The following is a 19,614-nucleotide window of genomic DNA, read 5'->3' as shown; positions in this document are numbered from 1 at the left end:
CAGCATCGTTGCCGAGGTTGGTGTGGCTGGAGTAGTCACGGTGGCTTGAGGTATCAGCTCTGTCCGTGTCGCAATCCCCCACGGCCCCCTCAACACCAAGTGGCTCCGAACCTTCATTTTCCACAAAGGGTAATTGGTCCCGTCGAGCTTGCCTGTCTCACCAAAATTTGGGATCTGATATCTATTGGTCATGATAATGAATTGAAAGAGATAAGGAGTTTTAGAGTGTCGTATACTTGTTTGAACTTGAGCTGGATACAATCTTTCAGATGGCCCGCCTGAACGTGAGCCTCCCACAATCCTTTAGACACTGAAGCTAATTCCTTCGAGCAATTAATCAAGGTCGTCCTTCAGCAAGGCCCTTGCCTTCAAGCCCCACTTCTTGAGAACTTCCTGTTAGGGCTTTGATACCATGTTAGAAAAATGAAATCCCACCAGAGGGTATCCCGTGGCGGAATACTGATAGATGGGCCCAGGAATTACACCAGAATTGTTTCACTATAGAATCAAGCTTCATAAACATATGTGTATTTCACAGCCATTCATGTGTGTGCAAGCCAGCAAATAGATTGTGCATCAAGACAAATATTGAAGAAACACTTATATATTTCTGTCCGTCCACAAACTAGACACAATACAATACCAAAATGTTCTCGTACTATATGCCTGGCACCTCTAGATCTCTGAGCCCACATGCTCCACTGAGCTGTAGGCCATCTTTTGGTGGTTCTAGTGATGCCCTATAGGCCATGGTATGTGCCTTGTAGGCATAAGTGTAGGCACTTATTGTGTTAGTGCCTCCTATGCCACATAGGACACTTAGTCCTATGTGACACCTAGGACACTTAGTCCTAGGCCTAGATACAAGTACTTTGTACTTGTGTTTAGGAACCTTATCTATCAATCTAAGTTGACGTGACTTCTTCTTCGACTCGTCCTATACTGCACACTCTCTCTCTCTCTTCGTTTAGCATCTTCAGTGGTATTAGAGCAGGTTTTGATCTTGTCTTCTAGCTCTACTCAGCCCTTGAGTCCTCCATTGCTCTTTGGGAAGTCTGCTGCCCTGCTGGTCGACATAAATTTGCAGATATTTGCTGTCATTTTTGGGACAGCCAGCTTATTGCAGTGATAGCCTTGAGGCTTTTGGGTTTTCAGGTCTTTTACAAGTTATCACAGTTGCTATGGCTGGGAACAATCAAGATTTATTTGGAGTTCTTCGTGAAGATGATAAGTTGGATGGCACCAACTATTCGATGTGGTCCTATCTCATGAAACATATTCTTGTTGCAAAGCATTTGTGGAATATTGTTTCTGGGGCTGATCTGAGGCCAGCCAATCCTTCAGTGGTTGTTTCTACTGCTGCACCTTCTGCAGGTGGTACTTCTCCTGATGCCTCTTCCTCTAGCACTGCTGCTGCTGCTCTTCCAACTCAAGAACAGTCTAGATGGGATGCAAGAGATGCAAATGCACATTCATGCATTGTTTTATCATGCAAGAGAATCATTATTCCATACATCCGTTCTTGCAGGACAGCAAAGGATGCTTGGGATAAATTGGCTTCTCTATATCAGATTCGCAATGAAGCTCGTGTTGCATATTTGAGAAGGCAATTATAGGAAGTGAATATGAATGAAGGTGAGTCAATGGATGCATATTTGACAAAGGTCAAGGACCTCATGGAACAGCTTGCCAACATTGATGAAGTGGTGCCAAATTCACAGCTTGTCAGTACTACATTGAATGGACTACCAGATACATATCAAGGGTTTGCTACAACCCTTCGATTAGTGGCCATGGGTAATCCAGACCACTATTCTTTTGATCAGCTTGTTACTTTGCTTTTGCAGGAAGAGCAAAGTAGAGCTAACAGACAAGCCATTATTCCTTATCATGCATTTGCTTTACAGCAAATAGGAAGAGGCAAGGCTTCCAAGCCTATGAACAAGCCAAAATCTGCGCATAGCAGCTGCAATTCCTCTACACATAGCAGTTGTAATTCCTCCCATGCATCTAAAAATACAGCAGATAAAGGAAAGAAGAAAAGATGCAACTATTGTCGCAAGCTTGGACATGACATTTTAGAATGCAGGAAGCGCATTGCTTTGGAGAAAAAGAAAGCAGGATTGACAGTTAATGCCTCACATGCCATTGAATCCCATGAGCTAGCAGATGCTTCACATGCACATGCTCTTCAGGATGATTGGGCATGGGCTGTCCATTGCTCATTTGATCCCTCCAAAGCTGATGCACTTTTTACTGCTAATGATGCTCAGTCCTGGTACTTTGATAGTGGTGCTTCCAAGCATGTCACATCTTGCAGACAGTTGTTTCATTCTTTAGCTGATGCACCTCGAGGGGGGACTGTTACATGTGCCAATAATGCTTCATATGCTGTAAAAGGAGTTGGAGATGTGCAGCTCACATCCATTTCCAGCCATCCTGTCACTCTGACAAATGTTCTTTTTGTGCCTAGAATTGAAGTCAACTTGATTTCAATTTCAGCAATTGCTACTTCAGGTTTCAGAGTAATTTTTGATGGCTACAGATGCCTAGTATATGATCTTCGTGATGACAATGCCATAGTTCTCACTGGCACTTTGCAAAAAGGACTTTATCACCTTGATCATCATGCAGCTGCACTTTCTACCGAAGCATTGGCTATTTCAGATTCACAGCTTGCTGAAACTCATCTTTGGCATGAGAGAATGGGCCATCTCAATTATAGAGCTCTTGCAAAGCTACATTCATAGCAGATGGCAAATGATGTACCTCATACTCACACAGTTTCTAAACATGTGTGTGAGGGTTGTCTTTTGGGTAAGATGCATCGATTTCCTTTTCAAAAGAATTGTCCAAAACTCTCACAAAGGAAATTGCAGCTAGTACACAGTGATGTCTGTGGCCCAATGAGGACAAATGCCATTGGAGGATACAAGTATTTCATGACTCTCATTGATGATTTCACAAGGTATTGCTGGGTATATCCTTTGAAGGCAAAATCTGAAGTTTTTTTATGCTTTCAGAGATGGCTGAATATGGTTGAGAATGAATCAGGATGCAAGCTTGTCACCCTCAACATAGATAGGGGGGGTGAGTATATGTCAAAGGAGTTTGATGCATTTCTTTCCTCACGGGGCATTATTCACTCATGCACTACTCCTTACACTCCTTAGCAGAATCTTGTTTCTGAAAGGAAAAACAGGTCCACAATGGAGATGGCTAGATGCATGCTTAAGGCCAAGTCTTTGCCCAATAAATTTTGGCTTGATGCAGTAATGTGTGCCAACTGTGTGCCAACTATGTGCTGAATAGATCACCTACATGGGCATTAAAGACTATTACACCTTATGAAGCATGGAAAGGCAGGAAGCCTTCACTTTCACACATGAAAGTTTTTGGGTCTCTTGCATATGTTCATGTACCATCTCAGCTGAGACATAAGCTTGATGACAAGGCAATCAAATGCATATTCATTGGTTACAGCCAGGAGAGCAGAGGGTATCGGTTATATCAACCAAATACTGGGAAGATTATTGTCAGTAGAGATGTGATCTTTGCTGAACATTCAGCTTCTCCTCTTGTGGACTGCAAAGCAAAGCCAGATATTGACATGTTTGATGCCTTTGAATCTTGGTTACCTCTACCATCATCAGAAGAGGATTTTGAGCAGCAACATGCGCCTCGTGCAAGCCCTCCACAAAGCAATAATCAGCCTCAACCTCATGCTGATTTGCAGGTTTCTCTTCCGGCACAAAATGATCCCATTACTCATGATGCAATCATTGAAGAAAGAGCTGTTAATAGACAGCAAAGGCAAGTTCCTAGATGGCTTCTTGATACATTGAGGGATAGCAAACAAGATCAGCCTTTTGCTGCCCGGACAAGATCAGGGAATAGACAGCATGGTCACTTTCTTGAGTTTGCACTCCTTGCTACAGCTTGCAATGAAGAGCCTTTGTGCCATAAAGATGCTTTTGACAGCAAAGAGTGGATGGATGCAATGAAAGCTGAGTTACAATCTATTGCCAAAAATGACACTTGGGAATTAGTAGATCTCCCACCTAGCAAGCATGCCATTAGAACGCGATGGGTCTACAAATTAAAAAGGAAATCTGATGGCAGCATAGATCGATACAAAGCTCGTCTTGTTGCAAAAGGGTATGCCCAACAACAAGGCATTGACTTTGAGGAGACGTTTTCTCCCACATCCAGGATTACTACCATTCGATGTGTCATTGCCATTGCAGCCCATCATCATTGGCAAGTGCACCAACTTGACATCAAGACTGCCTTTCTTCATGGGGATCTGCAGGAAGAAGTCTATGTCACACAACCTCCTGGTTTTGAGGTTGTTAATTCTGAAAATAAGGTATGCGGGCTTAGAAAAGCCCTTTATGGTTTGAAGCAGGCACCCAGGGCATGGTATGCTGAAATTCATGCACACTTACTATCCCTTGGTTTTCAGAATAGTCCCACAGAACCCACTCTTTATTTCCGTGGGAGTGGATCTGATTTTTTAGTGCTGATTTTATATGTGGATGATATGCTTATCACGGGCCCAGATACTCAGCAAATTGCAGCTTTCAAGGCTGATTTGCAGCAGATTTTTGACATGTCAGACATGGGACAGCTCCATTATTATTTGGGCATTCAGTTTGCTCATGTTGAGGGGGGTATCATGATGTCTCAGTCCAAGTATATTGGACAGCTCCTTGATCGTTTTCAGTTTGAGGATTGCAAGCCAATCTCTACTCCAGTGGACCCTGGCTTCAAATTCTCAGCTCATGATGGGAGCCCACCATGTGATATCACTCTTTATCAGCAGGCTGTTGGATGCCTTATTTATTTATGTCACACCAGACCTGACTTGCAGTATGCAGTATCTCAGCTCAGCAGATTCATGCACATGCCCAGTTCACAGCATTGGCAGGCAGTGAAGAGAGTCTTCAGATATCTCAGAGGCACTCAGGATTTAGCCCTCTTCTATGGTGATCAGGGTTCACTTACCATGCATGCTTACACGGATAGTGATTGGGCAGGATGTTCCGACACCAGAGTGTCACATACTGGCAATTGTTTTTTGCTTGGCAATTCATGTATTTCTTGGCTCAGCAAGAAGCAATTGACAGTTGCCACGTCTAGTTGTGAGGCTGAGTACAGGGCAGCCTTCACGGCTACAGTAGAGTGTGTTTGGCTTCGATAGTTACTTACAGATCTTGGTATTTGCCAGACATCCTCCACTATTGTCTACACTGACAGCCAGAGTGCTTTGGCCATTGCGCGTAACCCAGTGTTTCATGCGCGTACCAAGCATATTGAAGTTCACTATCATTATGTTCGGGAGCGGTTGTCAGCAGGCGACATAGAGTTGTCCTATCTTCCCATAGAGGACAACATCGCAGATATGTTTACAAAGGCACTTCCTCGTCCCAAGTTCGAAGTCTTTCGACAGGCTTTACATTTGGTTCCCTTTGTTACATGATCTGACATTCCTTGTACATTCATAGGTGGCTATATCCTTTTGGATGAACATGTGCCACCATGACCAGAAACTACCAGGTATTCTGAGACGTTTCCAGAGTACTTCAGCCCATCCCATGGAGGGGGGTTTGTAGGCCATCTTTTGGTGGTTCTAGTGATGCCCTATGGGCCATGGTATGTGCCTTGTAGGCATAAGTGTAGGCACTTATTGTGTTAGTGCCTTCTATGCCACATAGGACACTTAGTCCTATGTGACACCTAGGACACTTAGTCCTAGGCCTAGATACAAGTACTTTGTACTTGTGTTTAGGAACCTTATCTATCAATCTAAGTTGATGTGACTTCTTCTTCGACTCGTCCTGTACTGCACACTCTCTCTCTCTTCGTTTAGCATCTTCATGAGCTTATGTAGACTCTATCCAAAGGATCCCTTCCACCTTGTGTTTGGAAAGCCGGCCTATGTGGGCAGCACCTCAAGCTTAGTCTGCAGCTCCTCAAGCTTAGTCTGCAACAGATCTGCCTCTGTTCAGCCCCGTTCTAGGCCCTGGAAAGCTTCCATCCAGTCTGTACTGAGGTTTCCCTGCAGATGCTTGTCCTTTTCATCCATGGACAGCCCTATGGCACTCCTGCACCACTTCTTGGTGGACCTGATCTAGGGCAGGATGTGCCCAAGAGAGAAGAAAGAGAGGGGGCTGCCACATGGGCAGCACCTCACAGCCAAGAGTGAAAGAGATGGCTGCCACATGGACAGCAGCAAGGCTGTCATGTGGACAGCACTGCTCAAGAGCATCTTGGAGAGCTTGGAGCGAGGTCTTTGGGCTGCGAGTATCTGCAGCAGACGTGCAGGCGGACAGCACAACTGTATGGGCCAGTACGGAGGGCTGGAAGCAAGGTACGGAGCAGATGCAGATGACCAGAGGGCTGGAGCAAAGGTGTGTTACAGGCGGGTCAGGAGAGCAGGGTGAACAGGCGCTGACATGGCAGGGGATGGAGCAGCACATGGCAGCCCATATGGAGGGCTGGTTGGGCTGGGCAAAGCCAGCTAACCAGGCCCTATCTAGGGCTGGCCAAGGGCTCAGCCCTTGCATGGAAGTGTGGGCCAAAGGCCCTAGAAAAGAGAGCCCCAAAGGGGCGTGTGTCTGTAGTAGATCCTGGCATGACATACTCCTTATTTTTTTGTTGCCATTGACCTTGCTGACTGTCATGTGCATGGGTTGGTATCTGACGTGTACTGGGTACACAAGACTAGCTCAGGTACCCTGGGGAGGCTTAGAGCTAGGCAGGCTTGACTCTCGGGTTGAGTGGCAAGGGTACGAACCAGTTAGAGGTCTTCGCTATTTTTGGCGCTTGGGGCCCGAGTCTATGAAAGAGGCTCAGAGGTTCAGTTCTCAGAGAGCCGATGGGAGCAAGTTTCGTTCCCGGGTGCTAGGTCTGATCCTAGATTGAATCGCGGACGCGCGCCTGCATCATAGCGTAGCCCAAGGCCCAGTAGCAGATCCCAAGCTTCACAGCGCCACCTGGTGGTATGGGACACCGCTAGTTTAGATCTGGTTGGGAGTTCGTGCCAGTAGCTCAGCTCATGGCTCGGAGGGGACATCTCCTGATTCGGGATCACATCCCGTAGATGTCATGGTTGGGTGGTGAGCAGCCTGCTTTGTTTTCTCAGGTTGTGTGTGTTCTTGTGTTTGCTTGCAGATCAGAGGTTTTAGGAGTGCTGGGACGTGTCAGTTGGTATCAGAGCCAGCTCCTGAGGTAGGAACTTCTGTTCCAAGAATTTTGGACGATTTGTTCCTCCAGGTATGCCCTAATTTCGAAATTTGTGCTGCAAGTTCTTGTTTGGCTCATTGGTTATGGGAAGTGGTCAAAATTTAGGGAAAAGGTAGGAAGAAGAGAGGGAGGATGAATTTGAGATTGCTGAAGGTTTAGGTGAGAGAGGGTGTGAGGTGTAGCTAGGAGAGAGTGGAGAGGATTCGAGGAGAGGCGTGAGAGGGGCTGTTGGGTAGGCGAAGGGTTGAGGGGAACCCTAGGGGATCCCGTGTTTTGGTCAGGGCTGCGCAGTGGGTTAGCTGACGCAAGTAGGTGCGCCATAGGCTGGAGCATGATTCGGCTAGGCAGGGGGAGTGCGCCATAGGCTGGAGCGTGATTCGGCCAGGCAGGGGGGGTGCACCATAGGCTGGGAGCAGGGTGCGGCCAGGCTGCTCGGGGAGGCTGATGCGAGAAAAAGCACCACCCTCCAAGTTGGGAGGGTGGGGCGAGAAAAGCATCGACCCTCCAAGTTTGGAAGGGTGTGCATGCTAAAAAAAAGCATCAACCCTCCAAGTTTGGGAGGGTGGGCTTTTCTAGAAAGCATAGCTTCCTAGAATAGCTGCACCGTCTCCTTTATAGCCTGGCGAGATCCCAAGCTCAGCCACAGCTTATGCTAGTGTGCGCAAGAAGATCCCTCTACACCTCTAGCGGATTTTCGTCACCTAGGTACGGTTCGTAGCAGATTACCGTACGGTACAGCCAGTTGCGGAACCAGCAGGGGGAGGCTCCGGGTTCACCTACTCAAGCTGATCATCAGCTTTGTACCCCTTCTTCTCGGCCAGCTTCTCTTCTTCCGTCACCTCCTCTTGGGACAGTTTTTCTCTCTGCTCCACTCTCCTTCAAGCTTCGATTCCACCAGTCACTTCTCTCAGTTCACTACTCTTTTCAGATCAGATTTCAGACATGGCTGATTCTGTAAATCTTGAGTTTGCGATGGGTGACCAGGATTTGGACTACCCGGCGGAGGAAGACCAGGGTCTCTATAACGATCTGATTACGAAGAAAGCCTTCAGTGAATTCACCACTGCTCTTGATGGAAAGTTTGAGCAAGTTAATGCGAATCAAACGGGGTTGACACAGCAACTCCAAGGGATTCAAACTACCCTTACACTTCCGACTAGCACTGTTCAGGCGCTCACGCATGTGGATGCCATGGCTTCAGTGTTAGGTCCGAACATCACTCCAGATCCTTTTCTCGGAGATCAGAAGTCTCGTAACAAGGAGGTTGTTGACACTTGGTTGCACAAGTGGCAAGTACACTTCCATTTTCACCCGTATCCAGTTGACAAGAAAATATAGCTTGCAGCCGGGTTCATGTTAGGAAAGGCTTTATTATGGTGGAAGGAACTCCAACCCAAGCCTGCAACATGGATAGATTTCGAAGGGGTCTTCAAGAAAGAGTTTTTGAAGACGGAGGACGATTATGATATCGTAGGTAAGCTCAGCCCTCGATATGTCCAAGCTGAACTTGACTTTTGAGGTTTATCTTCAGAGGTTTCGGGATTTGCAGACCAGAGCTACAAAGATGGATCCAGTGACCTTGTTAGGTTTCTTTGTGGATGGTTTGCCTGACTCGTACAAGTTGCAGATTAAGAACAACAAGTGTACCACGTTGTAAGAGGCCATGAATTACGCGCGTATTTATGATGATACCATGGCCAATGCAAAGGGAACCACAGTTTTCGGCACGAGTGGGAAGAACAAATGGAAGTTCTTCCAGTCTACCACTGGTACCGGGGAGACGAAGTCTATAGACAACGCCTCCAAGAAACACTTGACTCAGGCGAAGAATGGTCGTGCCCATTTCCTTCGTACCTTGAAGCTAAAGAAGGAAGAACGTTGCTTCTTTTGCGAGGAACGGGGCCACACTAAGAATGATTGTCCTAAGCGCAAGAACCAAAAGCAAGCGCTTGGACCGAAGCTCCTGGCGGGTCTGGGTACCAAAGCCAAGGGAGCGAACCAAGTTTCGATGACAGGTATTTCTGCAAATGTCATTACCTGCCCACTTTCTTGTAATTGCACTTTTAATACTTCGTTATTTGGTTCCCATGATCTTTTCCGAGTTTATGGAGAAGTTAGGGACCAAAGAGTTCACATTCTCTTTGACCCGGGCAGCTCTCACAACTTTGTTAATCACAAACTTGTGCAGAAGATGGGGCTATCCACGATACCTAGAGGTGCAGCTTTCAGCTGGGAGGCAGTTTTGGGATCGCAAGATTGAAGCGCTTTCTATTCGGATTCAAGAATACACAGGGGCTCTTACGTGCTATGTTATGCACTTGGAGCATGTGGACTTGTTAATCGGAATAGAGTGGTTTAAAACCCACGATATTCGGATTGGATGGAAGGAACATATCCTTTCTTTTTTGGATAAGGACACCCAATTTTGTATTCAGTGTGATAATATTTCCTCTTCTCAGGGACCTATTGTATCTGCGATGGAGTTGCGGAATATATTAAACACTTCTCATTATGATGTCTATCAGTGTGTTTTGATTCCGCTTTCTTCATTTGTTGTCTCTGTAAATAACAAGAATGATTTAAGTGTGTTTGAACACCGTGAATTGAGAATGTTGTTAGACGGTTTCAAGGATGTATTCCCTGCTCAACTGCCGGAAGGTTTACCTCTAGAACGGGCAGTAGATCATCGCATAGACTTAGTACCTGGGGCTCAACCTATTAGTGTATCACCTTATAGAATGAGCCAGCTTGAGGAGGATGAGTCACAGCTACAGGATTACCTGAATATGGGCTATATTCGCCCAAGTAAATCACCTTGGGGAGCACCTGTCCTCTTAAGGAAGAAGAAAGATTCTACGTGGAGAATGTGTATAGATTATAAACGATTGAATAAAGTGACAATTAAGAATCGATACCCTCTATCTCGTTCCGATGATCTGATAGACCGTTTGGTCGGAGCGAAGTATTTCACTAAGATTGATTTGTGTACGGGTTATCACCAAATCCGTATCTATGCTAAACACATAGTAGGTATGGCCACTATGAGTTTCTTGTATTACCTTTTGGTTTGACCAATGCTCCTGCCACCTTCCAGCAAATGATGAACAATTTGTTCCGAGATTTTCTAGGCAAATTCGTTGTAGTGTTCTTAGATGACATCTTGGTATATAGCCGAACGCTTGAGGATCACATAGGACACCTCTGGATTATCTTAGTTATTCTAAGACAGCATAAGCTCTATGCCAAGATGAGTAAATGTGACTTCTTTATGAAGGAGATCATTTACTTAGGACACAAGATTTCTTCTGAAGGTATTAGCATTGATCTGGATCGTATCCAGAAGGTTTTAGAATGGTCTATCCCTCAGACTGTGAAACAACTTTGTTCTTTCCTAGGATTTACGGTATTTCTACGGAAGTCTGTGTGTGATTATTTATATGTCACGGCACCCCTAACAAACATATTGAAAGGTCGTGGACGCAGGTCTACCCAGCCGATCTCTTGGAATGATGCATTGAACAAGGCTTCTGAAACCTTGAAGTTTTCTATCAAGGAAGCACCCGTTCTTGCATTACTCGATCCTACCCGGCCTTATGTTTTAGAGGCCGATGCGAGTGATTTTGCGATTGGGGCAGCTCTATTCCAAGAGGGCAGACCTGTAGCTTTTGAGAGTAAGAAGCTAGACGACACTCAATATCGTTGGCCCACACTAGAAAAGGAACTCTATGCTGTAGTGTATGCCCTTAAGGTTTGGAGACACTACTTGTATGGTTCGAAGTTTCTTGTATTGACTGATCATCAGTGTATTGACTGATCATCATTCAATTAAGTATGTGTGTGATGGGTCTGAATTGAGGGGACAGAAAGCTAGATGGGCAGAATTAATGCAAGATTTTGATTTTGAAATACGTTATCGAAAGGGTTCGTTGAATAGTGTGGCGGATGCCTTAAGTCGAGCCAAGTTTGTAAATGCTATGTCATTTACGGAAATATCCTCAGATCTATTTCAATCCTTGAGAGGGCTTTACGCAACTGATAGTCATTTCAGTTCTTATTGGCAGAGAGTCCAGGATGGGAGCTCCATGGTTGACCAGGACTCAGGGATTGTGCCACCTACGGTACAGGCGGTGGAAGGTCAGTGGATGATTAGGAACGGCTTGCTGTTCCGGAATGGAAAGATTTGTGTGCTAGATGTTCTGGAACTTAGATCCAAGATTCTCTGGGAGTGTCATGATGCTCCTAGTGCTGGACATCCGGGTATACATCGGACTCTGTCTCTTATGAAGCATACCTTTTATTGGCCTAAGATGCGTGCATTTATTGAGAACTATGTAGTAGGTTGCTGGGTTTGTCAGGTTACTAAGGCAGAACGCCTTAGAAGCGCGGGTTTATTACAGCCACTGCAGATTCCAGGTAATAAATGGGAAAGTATTTCCATGGATTTTATTACTGGTTTGCCTCGAACGCGCAAGGGTCATGACTCCATTTCGGTCATAGTCGACCATCTGACAAAAATGGCTAGATTCTTACCTACTAGAACAACTATTTCAGCTGTTCAGCTGGCTCACGAGTTTGTGGACAACTTGTTTAAGCTGTATGGTTTACCCTCTGACATAGTCAGTGACAGGGACTCAAAGTTTACAAGTAACTTTTGGACACTTGTTTTGAGAAGTTAGAAACTACTCTATGTATGAGTTCCTCAGATCATGCACAATCCGATGGCAGTACAGAGAAGGTTAACCAATTGGTTGAAGATATGCTTCGGGCATATGTATCTAAGAGACAGTCTTCATGGGAAGATTATCTACCTATGATAGAATTTGCTTATAATAGTGCAAAGCATTTGAGTACTGGTTAGAGTCCTTTTATGCTTATGTACGGGTTTCAACCTAAGTCTGGTTGGGTTAAAAGGGATTCAAAATGATGCTGCAAAGAACTTCTTGCAAGACATGCAGAAAATGTTGCAGTTTGCCAAGGAGTCTATTAGAAGTGCCCAAGATCGGGACAGATTTTATGCTAATAGACATCGTTCACCTCGAGAGTTCTCTGAAGGAACGATGGTATATTTGCGAATTCCCAAGAAATCCAAGTACTGGTTTGGTTCCGAAATTATCCCCCAGATACTGTGGTCCGTTCAAGGTCATTAAAAGAATTGTACCAGTTGCATATCGACTAGAATTGCCTCTTGATGTTAAAGTACATCCAGTCTTTCATGTCAGTAGACTGAAAGAAGTCTTGGGTGCGGATGATCAACTTGTTTCTCCTCAAGAGATAATAGAAGTTACAGATTTGACTTTTATTCCACACGAACCTGAGTGTATTCTTGAATTTCGTGAAAGACAGATTCGAAATAGAACTATCACGGAATACAAGATCAAGTGGAAGGATTGTGTTGAGGAGGATGCAACATGGGAGACATTACAAAACCTCCAAAGAACATTTCCGAGTTTTTTAGCGAACTCAGGAGTGAGTTCTTAGAGGAGGGGAAGTATGTCATGTGCACCGGTTGGTATTTGACGTGTATTGGGTACACAAGACTAGCTCAGGTAGCCTGGGGAGGCTTAGAGCTAGGCAGGCTTGATTCTCGGGTTGAGTGGCAAGGGTACGAACCAGTTAGAGGTCTTCGCTATTTTTGGCGCTTGGGGCTAGAGAGTCTATAAAAGAGGCCCAGAGGTTCAGTTCTCAGAGAACCGATGGGAGCAAGTTTCGTTCCGGGGTGCTAGGTCTGATCTTGGATTGAGTCGCGGATGCGCGCCTGCATCATAGCGTAGCCCAAGGCCCAGTAGCAGATCCCAGGCTTCACAGCGCCACCTGGTGGTATGGGACACCAGGCTGGTTTGGATCTGGTTGGGAGTTCGTGCCAGTAGCTCAGCTCGTGGCTCGGAGGGGACATCTCCTGATTCGGGATCACATCCCGTAGATGTCATGGTTGGGTGGTGAGCAGCCTGCTCAGTTTTCTCAGGTTGTGTGTGTTCTTGTGTTTGCTTGCAGATCAGAGGTTTCAGGAGTGCTGGGACGTGTCACTGACCTTTGCCTTTCCTTTGTTTGACTTTTGGTGTAGTAGCTGTAGAACTCATATTAGCTGCATCGTGCAAATCTGCTTTGGTTTGGACAATTTTTATGAAGTATGTCTACTGCTATGATGCATTGGACTGTGTGAACTGATATTTTTTGGTATTTTAAGCTTATCATTCCTTTGTAACCTGGCATTTACACTTCTTGTTTTAAGAGGTGATTGATGTTTCTTGCAACTATCTGAATTGGCTCAGTTATTTAATTATTTAAACACATATTTTGAAGTTAGGTCCTGCAGTCTCAGCTGTGGGCTTTCTATATCACGGTAATGGGTATGCTGATTCCAGCATCTGGTTTTATCTATGAATCTAGGTCACTGAAATTCGTGGAGATGTTGCACGATATGGTATTGAGATTGAGACTGTACAAAGGCTTGTAAAAACTCTGGTAATCGTTACATTCTGATATGTTCTTGTTCAAAAAAGATTAAGTTGTGTGGCATTTGTTGCTCTACCTCTTATGTAATGGTCTTGAATGTTGGAAACAGGGAGTCAAGATTGACAGTATTGAGAACAAACAGGCATGTGCCATTTATCCTTGCTGTGAATTGCTTCTGAAGTATTTCAAAAGATTCTTTGTAGCATTCCATATCTCCTCCGGGAGCATTTGTATAGTTAGGTTATCTGATGTGTTTTCCTTGCAGGATTTGGCCAACTCGGGGGTTATTTATCTGTGCAAATTTGTGGAGGGAATGCATATTACTCAGCAACCTGAAGCGCTGCAGGTTTATAAACAAATGCTTTCAGTGAACAATTTGTGAATACGAGTAAACATGATTATCATGCTGTTGACTGCAAAACTGGAATCAACTAACACAAACCATGCTTTTCTAAGCTATTATCGAAGGAAGCATATTCTTCCTCTTTGAATGTGGAGGACTTCACTCATTAGAGAAGTGAGATGGACACCATAGTGGGAGGTATGAGATGCCACAAGATTATGTATGCATGGTGATTGTCAAATGAGACATTCTAGTGAGGATTCATCATCTTACTTTGCCAGTTGAAAGCCTGGTGATTTCTTAGTGGCAGGTCTTTTGTTTAGTGTCATGGAATGCCCTCAGCAACAGTTTTAATTAGGGCTCTTGAATCTTTTTTGCATGTGAGTGGGTTAGCGCTGTTGATTTTGTGTGTTTTCTGAGAATGCTCATGAGTGTTCATCTTAATGATGGCTAGACATAATGTGCATGGTAAGAACTTGTGGGGCGGCTTCTCCATCTGCATTCACGTTGCTTGTTAACAATTTGATGTGTACAGTTGTCTGCTGCTAGAGATATTGTCTTTAGGGAAATTGCTCTATGAAATTAAGGTGTAAACATGGGACTTTATTCTTGTTAACTTTCTGCACTCAGATTGATGGATAAACTAAATGTTATGTGAACATTTTCAGGGCATCCAGAGACCTCGACTTGAGCGGGCGCCGACTGCATTTGGAAGGACTGGACTAAAGGTAGCTGTGTGTAGGTTGAAGTTAAACTTGCGGTGTAGGCCCGAATACAGAGGGACTCTGGGTTCTTCTTTCTCTTTATCCTAAATCTGACTTTTTTGATATACTCATAACTACATTTACTACTCTAAATTTGATATACTTGATCCACCAGGAGCTGCAGTCCATATCACATGCTCTGCAGTCTCCACCGTCCAGCACAGAAATTAGCGCCCAGTTTGAGGGTGATGGTGCGAGTAGTAGTGGGGATCCCAGCCCAAGTTTGCAAAGAAACCTTGCTTCCACATTTTTAATTGGCCTTACAAGGTAAGAGCAACAGGCATCTTGACGATTTTTTCAGTCAGTTTTGACCTTGATCTCGTTGCATTGTATCACTTTGAGTCAATATTGCTAGAAAAAAACATCAATGCAATCAATTGTGCCATTGCTATGGGAGTGTCATGTTGCACAGAAATCACTATAAATTGTATATTGAAAGGGTTGCTTGTTTGCTCATCGGTTTGGTATCTCTTACTTTTGGATAGTGACATTGGAATCATGAACAGAATTTTTGGTTAAGTTCATAGTCATGCTCTGCTTTTTGCTATGTCTGTGGGTCTCATATGAGATCTTATTGGGTGTTTGTTCATCTCCTGTAGATATAGAGATATCTTGTAAACTAAGATGAAAGCTAATGCGTTAAACATAATAATTGGGAAGTATATTCTTCTATTTTGATGTGCACTCTAATGATTTGTAGATGTCATGTAAGTGCTGACTTTAAAAGTTCCATAATGTTTCAACAGTTTTAAGGATCTTCCAATGACATGAAATGGGAATTTCGCAGGTCCCCAATTTTCTCAAAAAAATAAGCGTGAGTGACTTTGTTTTAAATAAGAGATGCTCTATGCGTACTAGAAGTACCCAGCAAGTAGCACACAAATGCTAGTTAATTTTGACAGGAGCCTAGAGTTGTAGCAGATGTGGCTATCAACATCCCCCAACAAACAGGTGTGGTTTCTTGTCATGATGTTTATCGATTTAATGAATATGTATTATGCTCTGGTTAATTGATTTTGATCAGTTTTGGAAATGAGGATCTCAATTTTTAAACAAGAACTTCCATCTGTGGATGCTGAAAAATGGAAATGTGAGCAGGCCAAGAGTTCAGGTGATGGATCCAGGCTGGCTTACCTGGATGACTGCAACCAAGTCACTTGCAAAGCTTGTTTGTATTATTATTATTAGGCAGATACATTTTAAATGGGGAGGCTCTTTAAAGTGCCTGCTATTTGTGATGTCTCTTGGCCATAATCCATTTAATAGCTCCTGTAAGGTTCGGTGAAGATGGTTTAGTTAAAAAAGAGTAGTGATGGAGCTTTTCCTTGATGAGACTTGCAAGATATCTTCTCTCACTGAGAAGTAGCTGCTTGTAAATGTGACAAAAAGTGGGTAGTAAGATTAGAATCCAAGTGGTTATTTTAGACTATGTAAATGATGGGCCCGAACGTTTACTGTTTTAAAGATGGGGGTTGTTAACAACATGGCAATCAGTTGTAAACAGGTTTTAAAACTGTGCTGCTCTTTTCTTGTAAGTTTAGGCCTCTCGTTTAAGGAACAGTCTTCTCCCAAGATGATGATGGTTCATAATGAATTAGTGCATGAAGTAGATGCTTGATTCCATGCTTGTGTCTTTCATGTCTTTTCTTGGTTTTTAGGTATATATTTTTTCCCACCCTTCTTTGGGGTCTGGCTGTGAAGGTTGTTAGAGACTCCTAGGTTCAGTTGTGTTTCTTAGACTTTTTAGTATACCATTCAGAATGTTTAAAAGGAATGCCATTAGGGCTATTGAAGGTTGTTAGAGGCTCCTAGTTATGCTTCTTAGACTTTATAGTATACCATTCAGAACTGATTTGAAAGCAGTAGGTGTATGTAGTTGGCTTTTGGCTCAGCTAGTAATGTTGTGACGCTTATCTGATAGTGGGGGGCCAATTCTCTGAAATGAACAGAGGGGATTATAATAAGTTTCCTATTATGTCCAAGCCAGTCCCACGAGAAGTATTTGTTGAAGCAATTTCTAGGGTTACGGTAGCTGTTGACTGACTCTTAAATAAATAAATTCTCATGTCTTGTTTGTCAGCATCTATTTCTATACAAGGGTAGAGACTTGAGGTCATAGGTAATGGCGAGGTCATAGGTAATGGCGAATGGTACTGCAGTGCCTTATTTCCTTAGTCTCAACTGAGCAGCTAGTTCTGCATGTCACTGCACTATTTTTGTGCTGGTGTTTTACATGACCAGGCTTCCCTGTCCACGTTTTGAGAATGTTTGCCATTGATTCGATTTTCTGTTAAGGTTCTTCCAATTTTGACTTTGTTATTCAACAAGTCTTGTGAGTTGCTGGTGTCCAGTCTAAGGTTTTCTATGTCCCCTTCTGAGGTTTTATGAAGCTGTGTGACAATGAACAACTTACACTGAGTTTATGAAGCTGTGTGACAATGAACTACATGTAGTAATGTGGTTCTTAAATGTTATGGTGAAGTGGATAGGTTATTCATGTAATTTCCCCTGTGCTTCATGTTCCTTTGGGTAACCTATTTTCTCTTTATATGTGGCTATGCCACCGTGCTCTCCAGCAATAGTAAGAGCTATATTCTAATTTTGAGATACAATGAGAATTTCACGACCATTCCCTTTTAAGTCACTTTGAATATGCATCAAAGTCTTCCTTGCTGGGGATAAGGTGGATCTCCAAGTGAAGTGGTAGATCATGAGATTCTTATGGTTACCCATGACTTAACACAAAAGCATTCATTTAAGTAGTTTTCTAAATGTGCTTCTTTTCACTCCTGTTTTGCAACAATAGCTGGAGTCCCATGGCAGGTCCCACAAGTGTAGGCTTGGGTTGGGTAATCTCACGTATGAAGAGTATGGTGCATCACTGGTTGGGGTAATTAATGACTCTTTTCATATTTATTAATCCATGGGTGACAATACTTTGATGTAAAATGTGTACTCTTATACATCTCAGCCATGTTGCACTATGATACTCCTCAGCTCAGCTCACTCTCCAGGTCCACTGTTCTCACATATGGGATCAGAGTAGAGTGCCTGCTACCCATGCATTTATTCAGCTGGAGGGATATCATTTCACTGTAGCCTAGCTCCTCCAGGTCAGAGCCTTTTTATTTGAAAGGCAAGTGTCTTCATTATCTAGAGCCTTAGATACGTACCGCCTGGAGACTTTGAGCTGATTGGAGCTGATTTAGTTCATGTATTTTATTTTCCTCCTAGCTTCTATGGTGGTTGCTACTGCCTACAACTCTCATGTTGCATTAGCTTGTAATTGGCTACTGCAATTGGTCGCCTCTGCTACATCCACAAGTAATTATTTCTTCTTCGACATGTGAGCTATGTACTACCACCTGCTATCGTTGCTTTGACGGATCTACACTTACAGTCAACTAAAATACTTTGCAGTTTGGCACTGCATAATATAATATTGTAGAGCTAAAAAAATGGGGCATATCTTCTCTACAGAGTGCTGCCTTGCATTCTTTCTATATGGAGCTCTATTTTCAACATCCTTTGCTGCAGGAAAGTGATGCCTACCTTCTAGGAGCCTCCATTGAATTGATGAATATTCTTGAGCTCACACTTGAGCTACTGTCTAGATAATATGGTCCTTATCTACTCCATGAAGAGTTTCTTATCTTGGAAAAGACTGAAACTTGCCTTTATCAGTGGCACATTGCTTCTATTGCTTGTCTACATTGCTGAGAGAGAATTGTAGACGATTTCTTTTGATGATTTGTATGATTCATGCCGTCCAATCTATTGGTCTTGTGAGAAAAAGGTTATTTAAATTAGATCTTGGTATTCAATAGTGAAAAAAGATTAGGTTTCCTCGAGTTCTTATGTTACAATATGCACATGTATGGTTAGGGAATATTTTAGTGTAATTTTTTGCAGAAGCCTTGAGTTTATAAGCGAAGTTGTAAGATCTTGCTTCACCAAGAAAACAGCTTGGTTTTCTGAAACGTTTTCGTGAATTTTTATTGGTGAGCAATAAAAAACTTACACTGATAAATATGATGGAAAGGGATTCCATATATGACAAAGCAAGGTAAAGTTTGTGTTGCTGAAGAAGGGACTATGGAATGTTACCGATGGCAAAGAGAAGCAGCCTACAACTAGAGACTCAAAAGCAATGGAAAACCAAGGTAAAGTTCGTGTTGATGAAGAAGGGATTATGTAATGCTACCAATGGCAAAGAGAACTAGATGAGAAGGCCTCTAACATTATTGCCTTGGGGTTAAGTGATCAGTTTATCCTTCACAATGATGAAAAGGACACATCATTTGAAGCATGGAAAAAGTTAGAAAAGATATTTGGTACTCGAGTTAATTCCATTCTCTTGTTGCTCATTTAAATTCCATGAAAAGCCTAACTACTCAACTCTCCAGAGTCTTGATGAACATGGATTAAGATGTGTCCATTGCAGTACTCTTGAAAATCTTACTGCAGGAGGACTATGGAACCATAGTTACAAATCTTACAAATCTTTAATCTCCAAAATTAGAGGATAAGCAAAGGTTGTGCTACTACAACCACCATAATCATGAAGAGGTTTACTTCACCAAGAAAATAGTCAAAGGATCCTCATCAAGGCCTACATTCACATACAAGGGCAATAAGAAGTGTCATTTTTATGGCAAACCATGGCACAACGAAAAGGATTGCAAAACTAGAAGAGGCTCTCAAAAATCTATTTGAAGAGGAAGAAAATGCTAAAGATATTGCGCTTAATGTGCTAAAATTGCTTGTTCTTTTTAGGCCAGAAGGCCTACTTGGATCCCAAACACA

The 19,614-nt window shown here is 43.3% G+C and overlaps 1 protein-coding gene across 1 annotated transcript in view; it reads left to right on the top strand.

Moving 5' to 3' along the window:
- Window positions 1-16,304, top strand: part of LOC147882660 (uncharacterized) — a 36,830-nt gene extending 20,526 nt beyond the window's left edge. The window contains exons 8-14 of the mRNA XM_087400591.1: window positions 13,636-13,710; window positions 13,811-13,843; window positions 13,967-14,047; window positions 14,713-14,772; window positions 14,924-15,075; window positions 15,596-15,759; window positions 15,907-16,304. Coding sequence (XP_087256717.1) covers window positions 13,636-13,710; window positions 13,811-13,843; window positions 13,967-14,047; window positions 14,713-14,772; window positions 14,924-15,075; window positions 15,596-15,620 — 426 coding nt within the window. The 3' untranslated portion in view covers window positions 15,621-15,759; window positions 15,907-16,304. The remainder of the gene's footprint in view (window positions 1-13,635; window positions 13,711-13,810; window positions 13,844-13,966; window positions 14,048-14,712; window positions 14,773-14,923; window positions 15,076-15,595; window positions 15,760-15,906) is intronic.
- The last annotated feature ends 3,310 nt before the right edge of the window (window positions 16,305-19,614 follow it).

The sequence above is a fragment of the Dipteris shenzhenensis genome, chromosome 29 (genome assembly GCF_047967505.1).
Source record: "Dipteris shenzhenensis isolate YYH24624 ecotype China chromosome 29, Dip_SZ_1.0, whole genome shotgun sequence".
Lineage (NCBI taxonomy): Eukaryota > Viridiplantae > Streptophyta > Polypodiopsida > Gleicheniales > Dipteridaceae > Dipteris > Dipteris shenzhenensis.
The sequence above is the reverse complement of the archived record's forward strand: the minus strand, read 5'-3'. Positions and strand labels throughout refer to the sequence as shown.